General features: G+C 35.6%; 1 protein-coding gene across 5 annotated transcripts in view; it reads left to right on the top strand.

Annotated features, from left to right (window-relative positions):
• The window catches only part of FAM35A (family with sequence similarity 35 member A), a 36,273-nt gene extending 23,921 nt beyond the window's left edge, over positions 1 to 12,352 (top strand). For 4 of the 5 annotated variants that reach the window (XM_014940481.1, XM_014940484.1, XM_014940483.1 and 1 more), the window contains 8 exons: positions 380 to 2,859; positions 3,651 to 3,758; positions 4,601 to 4,795; positions 5,344 to 5,478; positions 7,402 to 7,608; positions 8,475 to 8,709; positions 11,191 to 11,306; positions 11,914 to 12,352. In XM_014940481.1, coding sequence (XP_014795967.1) covers positions 1,356 to 2,859; positions 3,651 to 3,758; positions 4,601 to 4,795; positions 5,344 to 5,478; positions 7,402 to 7,608; positions 8,475 to 8,709; positions 11,191 to 11,306; positions 11,914 to 12,086 — 2,673 coding nt within the window. In that variant the 5' untranslated portion in view covers positions 380 to 1,355 and the 3' untranslated portion in view covers positions 12,087 to 12,352. The remainder of the gene's footprint in view (positions 1 to 379; positions 2,860 to 3,650; positions 3,759 to 4,600; positions 4,796 to 5,343; positions 5,479 to 7,401; positions 7,609 to 8,474; positions 8,710 to 11,190; positions 11,307 to 11,913) is intronic. The other variant, XM_014940486.1, reaches the window with a different exon arrangement.
• The last annotated feature ends 2,905 nt before the right edge of the window (positions 12,353 to 15,257 follow it).

The raw sequence follows: 15,257 nt of genomic DNA, 5'->3' as shown, positions 1-15,257 counted from the left end.
TTAAAAGCTGCGTTCTTATGAGCCTGAATTTAAATGTACAACTACGGAAGTTTTGATACTCCAATCTTTTAAGTATTATTCATTTTGCAATGAGCATAAAACTGAGCAATACCAGATACAGTATTTTGTAGCTTCTTTGTATTATGGCATCTAATTTTAGTGCTTGTATATTGTTTTTCCAGTTACCCCTGTAATATACCTGGGATCAGTGTTCCATGTTTATAGGTTTTCCATATTATTGTGGGTTTTATGACTGTAGAGATTTATCGACCCCTGGTGGCTTGTTAGGAAAATGGTTGTTAATTTAGTAAGTGCTAAGGCAAAAAACTAAATATTTTTCAATACTGTATTTGTTTGAATGTTCTTTTTCTGTTTGCAGCTGGATTGGCTCCTGAATTTCATTTGTGGCGTTCCTACCTCTGCAGAATTGCCTATTGCAGCAACTTCTGTTGACAACATTCCCAAAACATGTAGCCAGGTGTCCGCATTTTAGTGAACACTTGTAGCTGTAGTTGAGTCTCTTTTTTGAAATTACAGTATTGCATAAACTTGGGGGAAAAAAAAGAAAGGCTCTTTTTATGGTGTAAGGTGGGCTTATTTTTAATAAGCTAGGAAAAGCTAATAACTTCTTGGTTAGTATGATATTATGTAAATGAATGAAACATAATTCTAAATTAGCTGCTCATGTTTCACTGACCTCTTGGTTCTTATTAAATATAACTTATCAGTAAAATCCTGAAACCTTCCATTTCATGAAATAATCACTTAATAAATTATTTCCATGATAAACCAGCATGTAAAATATTGCCTTTCTAGCCAAGTTTTGAACTCATTTTAAATAGCCATGGTATTTTTAGTCATTTAGTTGAAATTGTAATTTTCTGGGAGGTTAAATGATCTTCTAACCCTTCTGTGAAGGTTTTCCATAAGCATCTATTTCACATGGATTAAAATGAGTTACGGAATAGTGAATTCACATTTGGCTGTTTAATTAGCAGTAATAAATGAAGATAAGTCTGTTCAATAATTAAACTTAAATTGAACTTCACTGTGATTCTGCATCTGCTACATGTTTCCAAGTATCAGAATCAGAAATTAAGCCCTATTGTAAATAACTTATTTTTCTATGCAAGTTTGACACAATAAATAACTCTCTTTTTATACATTTAATATTAAGGCTTTAAGTAGCAAAGTGGTATTTTTACCAGTTAAATTATGAAATACTCCTTTGAATCTTTGGTATTTTTAATTCTTAAGAAAAAACCAAATATAATTTTTGGCATTTACTAATATTTAGCGTTGTGTTTGTTGCATAAACCATATTGTTTAAAGTCAAACTTATAAAGCAATCTAAAATGTCAAAAAGACCTCAAATTCATATTTTTGTGGGAGCACCCAGTATTCTAAGCCCATTGGAGGTGTCAGAGCAAAGTAGTTCAGGCCCTGCAGCTGAAAAATGGAGAGAACTCCGGTATTCGTGTGACCTACATAGTCTTTTTTCTGAAAAAGTCAAAGGTGCTGACCATGGAGTGTTTCAGGCAGAAAGCTCTATAGTCAGAGCAGCTCCTCTAAGTGGTGACAGCTCTCAGCAGTCTCAACGGGAGAGACTGATGGTAGCAAAAGAATGTTTGACACCTTTTGTACCTGTGGCAGTAACTTGTAGTACCACACCTAAAAAGACTGAAAGCTTAATTTATTCTGATTGTCAAATATCTAAAGATAGATGCACACATGCAAATGTAAATCAGGCTGCAGATGGACACCCTCCTCAAAAATTTGCAAAATCATCTAGGCAGGATAAACAATCACATGGTGGCTGTTCAAACCTCACTGAAGGAAAAGCCAGTCATTTAGAAGTTAACAGCTCTGACATTTCTGATTTGGTTGCTGGTACTAAGCAGATTAGCATACATCTAAGATCTGCGGGACAAAGTGTTCAGTCAAATCACAGAAGTGATCACCATGAAGATCTAAGTCAATATCTGGATATGTTTTTCCCACAAAATCAAGACTCAAAACCGAAAGGAGAACCACGTGATTGCTCAGGCCTTGCAGTGTCAACTGATACTGAATTTCGTAGTATAATGACTTCAAGTCAGATGGCTGTTTTTGCACAAGATCGAAATGAGCTGCAGAATAGAATCATAAAACTATCAGAAACAGAAGGTGGCAAAAAACCTGAGGAAAGTCAACATGATCACTCGCAATTTGATTCTAATGTTGGAAGGTGTCTTGATGTGGCTGAAAAAGAATATATAAGTTCCCTTGAACTTTTCAGTCCTGAGGATGATGGGAAAAATATTTGCTTTGGAGCCGTAAAACAAGAAGGAAGTGTTCAGGACAATACAGAGAAGTCTCAAGAACTTAATGTTCCTGCTGAGCAATTTGTAAATGCAATCCATATTGAACCATTGAGCTCAGGAATACTCTGCTCTCAAGTAGACAGCTCTCATAAGAGCTCTTCTAAAAGAGCACGCAAGTGTGAAGATTCCTCTCATATTTATCCCTCAGTATTTAAAAGACAGCCGAAATCAAAGAGAACTAAACTAAATTCTTCTCCAGCTGGAATAAGAGTGGATCAAGAGAGAGTGTCACAGTTCAAGAAACTTCAAAAGGAACTATCAGCACTTAAGAACTGCTGCTGCAAAAATCAAAAGTACAATGTTTTGGTCACAATAGTACATCCTTGTCATATCAAAGAAGTACAGGTGAAGACTAGACCAAAATCTTCCTGTAAAGTTCCTGTAGCAACAATAGTTGTTATGGACCAGTCGGAAATTGAGAGAAAGGTGGTGCTGTGGCGTGGTGCTGCGTTTTGGTCACTCACTGTGTTTCCTGGGGATATTGTACTGTTTACAGGTGAGAATTCCTTTATTTGCCTTTTTAAATTGTGATTCCTTAAAATGCCTGTTTGAAGTAGAACAGTAAGTAACCAGTAATTTGTAACTATGGCTAAGCATTTGTAAGTATCTTTCTTACATCACTTACGTTGCTCAACATCACTTTGGGTTCTCAGTCATCCTGCTGGTGGAACACCAGCTGTCCCATAGGAGTTTGCCCATCTCTTAGGTATAGTCTTTGGCCTGAGGCACAGCAGTGCCATAGGTAGCCAGGTGTATTTTGTTTTAAACCAGTCGTTCCTGAAAGGTAAAAGTGCTGCTACAAATTAGATGTACTAGTTATTTGATTTATAGAATTTTTTGTAGTTCTCTGCTGTTGGACCGACAGATTGGACTGGAAAATCATATATTTTGTTCAGTCTCAGGATGAAATATCCTTTTCCTCCTAGGAAGGACTTCGCAGCTTAGCACTGGCATCTTGGGATGGATTGTGTTGCGGTTTAGTAACTGACATCAACTGCAGAAATATAAAGTGCTGTTTGCAGTTCACTTTCTTCATAAGGTGTTGACTAATAAAGAAGATGCTTCCTGATAAATTCTTTGTACTTTTTAATACTTAATAAGAGCAAAACTCTCCCTTGTAAGAGAATGCTATACTATAAAAATTATATTGTACTGAATTTAGGGCTGGAGTTGACCAGAACTTGATAGTGATCTGGCTGTTTGGGTTTTGCAATATGCAAAGTATGAAACACTTCAATACTGTTGATACATGAGTTGATAAGGTTGCTTTTTTTTTCTTTCTTGCAGATATAATAATGTATGAGAATCTTTGGTGTGGAGAAATCATGCTGCAATCTACATTTACCAGTCAGTTACTGAATCTAGGGAACTGCTCAGCTCTCAATCCAGAAGAATGTAAGATTACAGTGCATAACTTTCCACAAAAATCACCGTAAAGCTATTTAAAGTACTACTTCTTGTTGGCCATACCTCAAACACAGGGTAAAATGGAAATGTGAGCAGCTGAGGTATAAAATACTATAGAAAAGTATGACAGGAATACCTGTGGACAAGATATGGATGTGATGACATCAGATAAGCATGCAGAATTTATTGTAAAGTTGGGTGGTTACCATTCAAAACTCTGAAAAGCTGAATTCTTTGGGCTTAGTTTAAAAAACAGCAGTTATCCCAGGACTTAACTATGAGTTGTCTGAGATCTTATGAGGATTAAATTTTTTGCAAAAATTTTAGAGGCTTAAAGAATAAGTAGATACATTCAAGGAAAGTAATTCTTTGCAGGCTATTAAGCACAAAGTCTTTAAAGATACCTGAGCTGTGGAGGGTGGGAGACTAAGGGGGGAAATTACAGTGTAAGTATCACCATGAACTTGCATTGTTCTTACAGTCTTCCTGATGTCTGTTATTGCCAGGTATTTAAGGTTATTCTAGGGTAAATAATCAAGAACAGCTATTCTTCTTACCAAGCTATGATAGAAGATTTCTTTCCTATTTTTGGTGTAATTTAAAGTATTGTAACTTTGAGATGTTATCAAGACGAGGCAGATGAAGTAGAGGAGGCAGATGAAGCACAGTTTTATTTTGGATCAAGCGTTACGCATCTTAAGAGTTCCTCGCCTTAGAATTATTACAAAATGTTTTTGGTTTTGTCCATATAAATATGTACCAACTGTTGGTTTTTTTACTTCTAAGCTTAAAAAAAGGTGTCCCTTTAACTGTGGTTTTTTTCATATAAGTTTATTCTGTAGTGGATGCTGGTGTTCTCCATGGTTTATTGGCATACATATCATCAGAATTTCCGCACTTCAGAGATGTTCCTCGAAGACAAGTTCAGAGACTGGATAGCATTCAGTATATGCAGCTTGACCAGCTCCAGCCGAACACATTGGTTCACTCAATCTTGAAAATTGTCAACATTACTGTATTGACAGGTAAGTTCAGGCACTAGACTTCAACTTCCAGAACTTCAACTAGAGATTAAACTTAACATAGTAATTTTGCAAGGCAATTCTGGTTGCTTCCTATTCCATAGACCGGTGTTTGACATAGGAGTCACAGGGGAAATCTTTGTAATGATCCACTGATGGGAGGCACAGCAATTAGAGAAATGGAGTTAGAGCCAGGAAGGAAATAATGACTGTTGTCAGCTGCTGAAAGGAGGTTACTGCACACTTACACTGATCAATAGCATTTGCATCTGTGGAAGAGGCATGCAGGCAGTGAGCCTTGATAAGTGATGTTCCTACTCACTGGGGAATTATTGTGCTTTGTTCTTGTTTAAAAATTAATTGTTTATGAAAAATATTGTAGTTTTAGTCTTGCTTTCATTCTGCCCTGAAGAAATTGTGGATATATTCTTGTTTGCTTATAATTGTACCATAAAATAGGATAGCAACATGATTTCATCTTAATATTGATACATGTGGGTTTGTGTGTTCATGCTTTTTATTGTAGAAGTCATAATTTCATACTTTTTCAGAATCTGTGTATAGCTACAGAGGTGGCAACCAAAGAAAAATTGTTCTAACAGTAGAACAGAACAAAGATCAACACTATAGGATGGTGCTGTGGGGAGCAGGGGCTGCCTGGTGCCCTCAACTTCAAAGGAAAAAAGGTAAGGTCCTTGTACCTATAGGCAGCTGTAAAAGGATTTTTGTGGTCCTATTAATATCTTTAAAATGCTCTGCTGGTAACATTTTCCCATTCAACCTTTAAATACTCCCCTTAGTAGGGTGACACATTTGATACCAATTTTAATGTCTCCTTTACTTAAAAGCAGTGCCATCAGCAACAGAACTTGAATGCACTCACTTCAGGAGACTGAGACAGCATGAGTACTTAGAAACTTGAATCTAGATACAAGGTGCACTGGTGCCTAGTTATAACTGTAAAAAAACTTGAGTGTTAACTATGTTACCAGTCTTCCTTATCATTGTTTGGTTTAGAATGAATTGCTCTTTTTTTTCTACTTCTGATTTTCATTCTCTGCTTTCCATCTTACTGCAGTGTCAGGCTTTATATCCTACTGGTCTTGCTATCAAGTCTACCTGGAACTGACTAAAAGCATCTCTTGCAAAAATGACGTAGCCTGTGTTTTATCGATGACTACTACTGAATTACTGAATTTTGTTTTGTTCCTGGCTTTGGTTTTTTTTGGTTTTTTTTGTTTTTTTAAATAAGTGAAACTAGGCTTTTGTTAAATTGATAACTTAACAGTTTGTATTTCTGACCAGTGGATACACTTAGGAAGTAAATGCTATATTACTTGAGCTGCTGAATATGACTGACTGAAAGGCTGGCTTTTGCGTAGCGCAGGGTAAAACCCAGAAAGGTTAAACAACCTCATAATAAATCTTTACCTATCAAATGTAGCCACTCTGAATTCTGCCCATTCCACTTCAATTTATAAGTAATCTCCACTCATAGAAATCATTTAACTACAAGACTTATCTCTTAAACTACTTGAAGATGGTCCAGTTGAAGCGTTAACCAGTTAACTTTACTACATAATACCTACGTGGCTCTTACCTGATCACACTGAAGTATGCACAAAAGTATGTACTGTTTGTTAGATGCTTAGAAATCTTATAGAATTTAGTATGATAGAATATTGCGCTTTTCACAGTACAGAATTTAAAATTTTTTTATAGCTGATAGAAATTACCTTTGGTATCTTCTTTAAGACACAATAATATATCATTCTCTAAAGCAGAAAAGTATAAGATGTAGGTATCTGTAGTATTAAGTGTTCATATTTGATGTAAATCTTATGTCTTATTTTCTAGCTAGTGTTAAGTGCATCTAGAAGTTGGCATTTTAATGATTAAAGTTTTATCTGAAACTGAAGATAAGAGTGATTTCTCAACTGTTCAAATACTTAATCGCAGACAAACCATGAACATTTGATCCTAGTAAGATAGCCAAAAAGATAAATTCGCATGATACTAAAGCATGCACAACACTCAAGCGTGTGAGTGGGTTACAGGAAGAGCACAATGTCTGTCCTTGCTAGGAGTCATAGATCAGCTGTGGTATGTGTTTACTGGTTGTACTGGCAGATTAGATACCTCACAGTCTTGGAGAAAGGTATGGAAACTTGTATTTTTAAAGTGCATGAGACTATACGGTTCTAGAGCATCTAAAAATTGTTGCCAGTAAAAGTTAAATCTATTTTTAATCTCTTGCTAAAAATCAGTCCAAGCTTCCAGTATACAGCAGTCAGACATTCAACTCATGCTTTACACTTATCTAGTTTAGATTACCAAAAAAGATTTGTCATTAAATAAATTTCTGTAAACTTGATTACTTATAGTTTACTCATATTTTGTGGTCAGTTTTCTGCCCAACAGGGGAACGTTGAAGATTTTAATAATAGGTTGAATACAGGTTTCAACCAAATCTTGTACCCTAGTTGGACTATGTCCTCTACTTCCATATATCCCCTCTTGTTTCTCAATCTTCTAAGTGACCTTGGCTTTCTATAAATTGACCAAGGTATAGAAAGTAAACTCTTCTGTTTGCTTTTTTTGTTCTGTAGATCACATATGGGACTTCAAATACCTTCTGGTCCAACATAGTTCTGTCTCAGGTGACTTTGAACTGCACACAACTCCATGGTCGTCCTATGAGTGCTTGTTTGATGATGACAAAAGGGCAATTGAATTTAAAGAAAAGTTTCAGAAAAGCAAAACGTCCCTCATGCAGGTGACAAAGCTCTCAGCACATTTGGAGGAAAAATGCTCAGGTAAAATTGTTATCCATGCACTGCTCTGTTGTGCAGTGCATAACTAAGCAAAATAGGTGCTTTGCTCATCAAGTAAAATGCTTTTTTTTTTTTTTTAAGTTAGCACAGTTTGGGGGAATCTGAATTTATTCTGGAGGCTGCTGCTCAGTACCCAGCCAAATTGTAGATGCAGCCTTCATTCAGTGAGCCCAGAGGTGAGATAGGTGTGGTATGTGGTAGCTTTGGAACATAGGGAGAAAAGCTGCCTTTTGTGCATGCCAATCAGTCTAGTAATGATGTGATTTATCACTGAAAGTTTGTTCAATAGCTTTTCTCCAAAACTAGAGTTCTCTAAAGCAAGACTAAAATAGTTACTGCTATTGAAAACTTCTTTAAAAAGAACAAGAATGCATTTTACACAGTCACTCTCTCCAAGATAAACCTAGAAGATTGCTAAGGTTGGTGTTAAACATTAAGAGGTAAATAAATAAAGTTGGTATTGCAGTATTTAAGTCTAGTTTATGTATAAATGGTGGAGATCTAAGTTGTTTAAGCTGTGCTTTTCAGTGTCTCTCAATTAGCGTGGAAGTAAAGCAATTGGAAATAACTTGTGCAATTCTAATCTCTTGATCTCTTATTCAGGCTCTTCTATGTTGGCATCTACCACAATAGTACCTAAAAATGTGGGACTTTTATACATTTTTAAATAGTATTTAACCACAATGATTTTTCTTTGTATAAATGATCTCTAAAAATATGAGTATGTGCTACTAAAGAAAATAATTCATAAAGTGTTATGATTTTAGTTGAGTCAACTGTAAACCTTGGGTTTGCTTTGTTATAAATAACACTGAATGCCAATTTGATTGAAATTGTTGTTTTTGTAGGAGTGGTTCAATTGAAAGCCCATATCTTAGAACTGAAGTTTACCATTTCAACTGGTCAATACAAGCAACTCATCTTCTGTGCTGACACTTCACTGGAGTGTGTTCTGGCTTCTCTGCCTATGATTACATATTCAGGTTGTGCTAAATGTGGTTTGGAGCTACAGACAGATGAGAATATGATCTACAAACAATGTATTAGATGTTTGCCATACAACAAAGTAAAAAAATTCTACAGGTAAAAAAAAATAAAATTAAAATAATGTAAACTACAACTTTCTCCCTTTTAAGTTCCCCCATGTATAAAATTCTGTACTTAAGATGTGGTTAGCAATTCCTATTTTTCTAATGAATTTTCAAGGAGCTGTTCTTGAATTGCTGTATTATATTGCCATTATTTATAAGTAATATTCTTTGTTTAAGTTTTTAACGTCTTTGAATATGACATCATGCAATAACAAGGTTTACCAAGTACTGCATCAGTACCGTATTTTTAGACTGATTTGTAAATTGTAGCCTTGCCGAAATAATATTAACAAATGTTTTCAATGAATTTTTTAACAGTGAGCAGAGATACAAAGTTATCAGCAGATGGCACTGTGAGACAAGACACATATGCACATTTACTTGGAGAAAATAAACTAAACGTATCCAGTTGATGTAGGAACAATGTTATTAACTAATTTTTCAAGTCTTAAATTTAGCTTGGGTTTTTGAAATGTGAATATCATAGCAACTTGAAAGATGTGTAGGTAGAGAAAGCTGAGACAATCATAGACATAATAGAATTTTAGATTATGTAAATTTTCTACCAGAATTCTTTCTAAAATTATTCCTAACCTATTTCATAGTGAGTTTAATGAATCATAATGAATCATACTCAATAGTTTCTCTCTTGGCTTTGATTTAAATACTAGTTTCCCATTTGTCTAACAATGTAGTGACTTAATCTTTTTCCTCTGTGCAATCTTTAAAAGTCTTGCATCTCTAAGTTTGTATGCTAATTATTTTCCGATGAAGGATATTTAAGTGCAAAGAGTTTTTTCTTAACTGAGAAGGTTCCCTCTCTCTTTCATCAGATTGACCTCTCCTGTAGTCTTGAAGGACCTCAATTTACTCTCTCACACAAAAGGGGACAGGAAAATGACAAAGACTTCCAGTGCTTGTATTCTCAGCACATGAACACATCTTGATGTGGAACTTAAATGCAAAACTTTTTCAAAGAAAAATCTGTCACTTTTGCCCTGAAATTTTGTTCTGATTGGCAAGAATGCAGTTCCTTGATAGTATTTCCAAATTCTTACTGTAGGATAACTTATTAGATTTACATTTTAACAGGAGAAAAATCTGTCTCTTGCTAAAAAAACGCCTTGTTAAATGAAATTAACTTACTGACTAAATATGCTGTCCTAGCATTATTGCACTGCTCAAGAGCTTGATATGTCAATGGTTAGTGTTAGTCTTGTTTTATAAAATTGTATGCACAACTAGTAGAAAATTAATTTTTCTGTAGTTTGCTATTTGATGTCCCCATATCTCAGATTGTTTTTAATCCCTCAGTATAAGGATGGAAGTTCAGTATGCTCTATATCTAGCAATGCAATAGCTACCAGCCTCTCCTTGAGAGTAAAATCTCCCTATTGTTTTCTACTTAGTATGAGTAAGTGTAATAATACTAAATATTGCAGACTTCTTAAAACATAGGATTAGTCTGGAATTTGAATAGCCTGGGCCTTGGTTTCTATCTATACCAACAGATTTGAAATAGTTCCATGGATAATCAGACATGGATTTCCCTTATCTCTTTTGAGCATTAAAATAATGAAATTTAGCAGTAACTTTTAGATCAACAGATGACAAGTCAAATGGTTTGCCTGCTGGGAAAGTGGCATATTTGCAGTCATTTGCCTTTGTGCCTCACAGGCATTCAAATTAGGGCTGTTAGGTATTCTGCATCACACTAACTAATCTATTAATAACACTATCCAATTGCAGGATACTGAAGTACTGGCTGATGGTCCTATTTGACAGTGCAGCTCTGCTAGTCTCTTGAAGTGATTGCCTGTCCTTCATTTCTACTATCTCTGCAGTGAGCACATTTTATCCTGTTGGGAGCATCTCCCATTGAGAAGTTGTGCACTGAAGATGATTGTGCTTTATTTTATTACTTAACATAAACTGTTTTGATACTGTTCCAATATTGCTGTAACCAGGATTTACATTACTGTGTTGTGTCCTGATGTTTACTATTTCACCTTTTTCTGTGGGATGGTCAGGACAGAGCACAGCATCCTGCTGTGATGAGAGCAGCGCAAATTTTCTAGGAAGTGTAAGGATTGTGATGGTGCAGGTGTTCAAATTGTAAATAATCTCAGGGCAGTCAAAGAACATATGCTGGGTAAAAGCAGCATCAGCTGTGGAAGTTATTAAGCTTAGTAAAATCACTCAGAAGCTTGAAAGCAAGCAGAAACTACCTGTTGAACCTCACTATGGAAGACTGGCAAGGTATCACCTCACAGAAGCATAGCAAAAACCAATAGCAAGGATTTATTTGGGAGAACAATAAAAAAGCTATGGCATAGAGATTTTTCTAGTTCTTCTAATTCTTGATGTTATGTTGGAGGGTAATATTACATTGTATTACTCTCACTTTGTAATTTTGCTTCAGTCAAAAAAACATAGCAGCTAACTTTCAAGAGTCTTTTGTTTTCTGATCTAGACCTGCTTTGATGACAGTGGAAGATGGAGGATACGAAATTTCTGTTCATGTGGTATCTGAGTTGATGGAAAAAATCTTCCTCAATATTCCTGCAGATTGGCTGAACAGATTCGTAGGTACTGTTTTGTGAATTACTTGTGACAAACAGGCAGCAAAGTTCACAACGAAGTAAAATTTTTAAGTATTGACAATTTAACATTAGAATGAGATTGCTCTGGAAATATGATTGCTTATATTTTGAGAGTTAAAAAAAAAAAAAAGCAGCCTCAAAGAGAGCTCAACTTCAGTTGCTTTCTGACAAACGCAGAAGTTCAGAGTTGAGGTAGCAAAAAGTGAGATGGTATGAACGCTTATTATATGTTTTATAACTAAGTATTCAGTAACTAAGTGGATCCCTTATGTGCAAAATAGAATCTCTTGACAGATTTTATGAAAGCATGTTAGCTATTTCTGTAGGAAGAGTGGTGCTTCAGACAGGCTTCCCTTGATACATCCTATTTGACTTCTTGAGAGGTGTTTTACATGACTCACAGGTGTTACAGTTTAATGAGAAACAAGGCTTAGCACATTATTTTTTAAAAATAATTAAAAACAAAAGCTAATTATCTATTCAGATGTTGTGCTCAACTTCCAATAACAGTGTAGTTTTCATGGGGATGGAACTTGAATGTTAGGTAATATTATGAAAATAAAGAGTAAATTGGATTGTTCTGTCTTTTGCAGTGCCCTCTTCGGATATAACCTACAGCACAATAGTGGCAGATCTGTGTCATTTGCTGCTAGCAGATACGGAAGCATCCTATTTGTTGGAAATTAGGAGCCATTTTGTGCTAGATGAAAACAGCTATCCTTTGCAAAAGGATTTCCATCTGCTAAATTTTCATCCTGATCTTTGAAGCATTGACCTCTGCAATAACTGAGTAACAGAGACATAGAAACACACAGATGGCCAACAGAAGAAAAATGAATTACCTCAAGGAAGGAAATGTATTTTTAAAAATAAGAAAGAATGTTGGTTTTAACTTATACAAAAAACTCAAAAGGACTGGTATGGAATATCTACTAATAGTATATACTGCTGTTGTAATACTGATAAATTGGTATAAAGTGTATTTTTATACATATGTTTTTATCTTAATAAACTTTTACTGGGTACCTGTTTTCCTTTTCTCCCTAGAAACGTTCACTAGTATTGAAAAACTGAATTTTTCTCAGATATGGCAGCTTAGAGGAAGACAGCCACAATTCAGTAATATTATTTTAGTTATAGGATTTTTGTTTGGTTTATCCTATACATTGTCTGTAACTTGGTTATGCATTTGCTCGCTTTACTGTCGTGGTTGCTTTTCTTGTTTTAACAGCAGAATTTCTGCTATTTGCCCTTGGCAATCTTACTGCAGTTGTTTTCTTTTACAAAACAGAACTGTCTCACTGAATCTAATTTTGTGTATCTAGAAGTCGTTGCACCAAATTAAGAGGTTTTAAACAGTTTAAGCAGGCGCATTCTTTCATGGACGCTTTAAATTATTTAATTGCTGTGGTATTTATAGTGGTAGTATTTATCCAGCATAAGCTGGCAAATGAACTTAATTGCTGTAAGCCAATTGAATCAGTTAAACACTGGTCTGCAAAATTTTCTCCCAGCTTGATCAGATTTAGAAATTAATTTAAATCTTTTTAAAGATTTTTTTTTAAAAGATATTCTGATAGCGATTTTTTTTAATCAGTAAAAGACTGAGTAAATGATGACTGCACCTGACTTTACAAAGTAACAGTCTCATAACTAGTACTCTGTGAAAGAGATTAAATATATAGATCAGTATTTTTCCCTGATACAAATCTCTCTGATAACAGTTGTGCCTCTTACTGAGGCTGGTAGAAGCTGTAGGGTGTGAATTGTGTTTGCTTTCTGGCTGGATCCTTGCAGATCTTTACCTGCACTGTTCTTATTGAGAAAATCAGTTTCCACATACGCTGTTTCAGCTATCCTCAGGCTTCAAACAGAACTGTTCTCAAAACTGAATTTGATAAATCAAGTTGCCAAATCCATTATAATGCAAGTAATATGACTGAGCAGCTTTCATATGTTGTTTCTTGGAAGTGGCTACTTAGAATTGAATAACCATGTTTCTTGGTGTTAGGTGGGATTCTGTATCTCATGTGAAACCAGTTTGGGACTGTTGGTCTTTTAACGATGTTGATTAGAGCCATGTGTAAGCCATGTGCTTTCTTGTGTACCAATAAAGGGGGAGGTAGTAATGTTTCTGATCAAATCTGTCAGCAAGAGAGAATCCGGAGGATTACGAGGTGACTTTGAAGAAATGAATTCTTAGCTACAGTTTCACAAGATTCTTATTTCTGTATTTAACTACTTGTGTACTGATCAATCCAGTCAGATTCTATTGATCAAACAAGTTTGTGCAGTTCTGCTTCTCATAGCAGGCTTAGTTTTCTGGTTTAAGCCCTAGCAATTTTGTGATAAAATAATTTCCCAGTATTTTTGTCTTTCTCTGAAACAGTCTCTGACAGTTCTGTTGGTGAGCATAGAAATGCTGATCTTACACCAGCAAGATCAATTTCCTGTTGTGCCAATACACCTGAGACTAGTGTAAGACAGACAGCACAGTGACACCAAAACTATGCTCAACACTAGCACCTAGTGGTGTGCAAATGGTGGGACAAAATCTCCAGAATAAATTAGGTAGCCCCTTCTACAGAGAGTCTGCAGTGTTTCCTTTGTATAGGAATGATAATTTCCACAGCATCGAGCCTAGGGCAAGGAAGGAACCAGTCACAGAAGAGACTAATTGTGTCCTCATCTGATGATCCAGAATGGAAAAATTACTGTTGCTACTGTTAATAAAATGTGCTAAAGATAATATGGAAAATCACAGCTTTGTAAAAGGAGAATACAAGAGACTTGCAATGATTGAATTTCACCTTGCTGTAAAAGCACTTTTTACCTAGTTTCATGTGACCTGGCAGAAACAGGATGACATTGTCCTAACCCATCACTTAGGGAAAGCCCTAAGCCTCTGTGCCTTTTATACCTTATTCTAACTATGCTTTATTGAGTAGTGTTTTCTTGAATGTGAATTTCTTAATGCCAGGGAAAAATACATTCAAGGGAAGCGGTATTTCAGTGTTGGGATTTAAATGAGGTATTAGCACCAATGCTGATTCTGTGTGAGTGAAAACATTCTAGGAACATTTTGAGTGTAGTAAGACTCTTTAAAACTAGACATCGATTACATGAGAGAAGTCTTAAAGATAGTTTTACATCTTGTTTATGTGCGGTGTCATTAGGATGATTTGATAACCTTGGATGGAATTCCTGCTGTCTGGATTGGTGGGGTGTTTGTGGTTGATCAGCAAGTTCTATGTACTATGGTTAGGTCTCTCCAGCTGACTTGGACCTGACTGCCTCATTTCCTTCTCTTGATTTTTTTCAGATCACCACTCTGACTCTTGTTTAACAGTATTCCTTCTTGAAATCCAAGTTACAAACATGACAGACACCATAGTTCAATGTTAACTTTAAATTTACCATAATTGTATAGTTTCTTTGGTTCCTATATTCACTTCAGTAATTGTGTGAAATCTCTAGGTCCTGCTGCCTTGTATTTACTCCCTGTCTTTCAAACGGGAAGCTATTTCACTCTCTGTGCCTCCATCTGGCATAGAGATTTCTGCTGAAGGAGCTTTCTGATCCTTTATCACTTGTAATACATCTTGCTCCCTTTCAGTTTCATCAAGCTGCTGCTTTATGAATGTACAGCTCTTTGGGAGTAAGCAAATCTGGTCTCATTTCCTCAGAGGAAAGATAGAGTAGTGCAGATGGCAGTGATTGTTAGGTATAGGTATAATTTTAGCTGGGAGAGAAGGTAAGGTAGAGTGTGATCCACAAAGGAATATAAATAAATACTCGATGAGTAGGGCTTCTTATCCAGGATCCTGTTCTTAAGAAGAATATAGCCATTATTCATGATGGTTCTAAAATGGTGCTGAATTGCTGCTCGCTGTCATTTGAAGGGGTTGTACTTCCGTTGTTAGATGGAAGATTCATT

The sequence above is a fragment of the Calidris pugnax genome, unplaced genomic scaffold (genome assembly GCF_001431845.1).
Source record: "Calidris pugnax isolate Ruff unplaced genomic scaffold, ASM143184v1 scaffold39, whole genome shotgun sequence".
NCBI classification, from domain to species: domain Eukaryota; kingdom Metazoa; phylum Chordata; class Aves; order Charadriiformes; family Scolopacidae; genus Calidris; species Calidris pugnax.
Note: the sequence above shows the minus strand (reverse complement) of the source record. Positions and strands in the feature narration are given on the sequence as shown.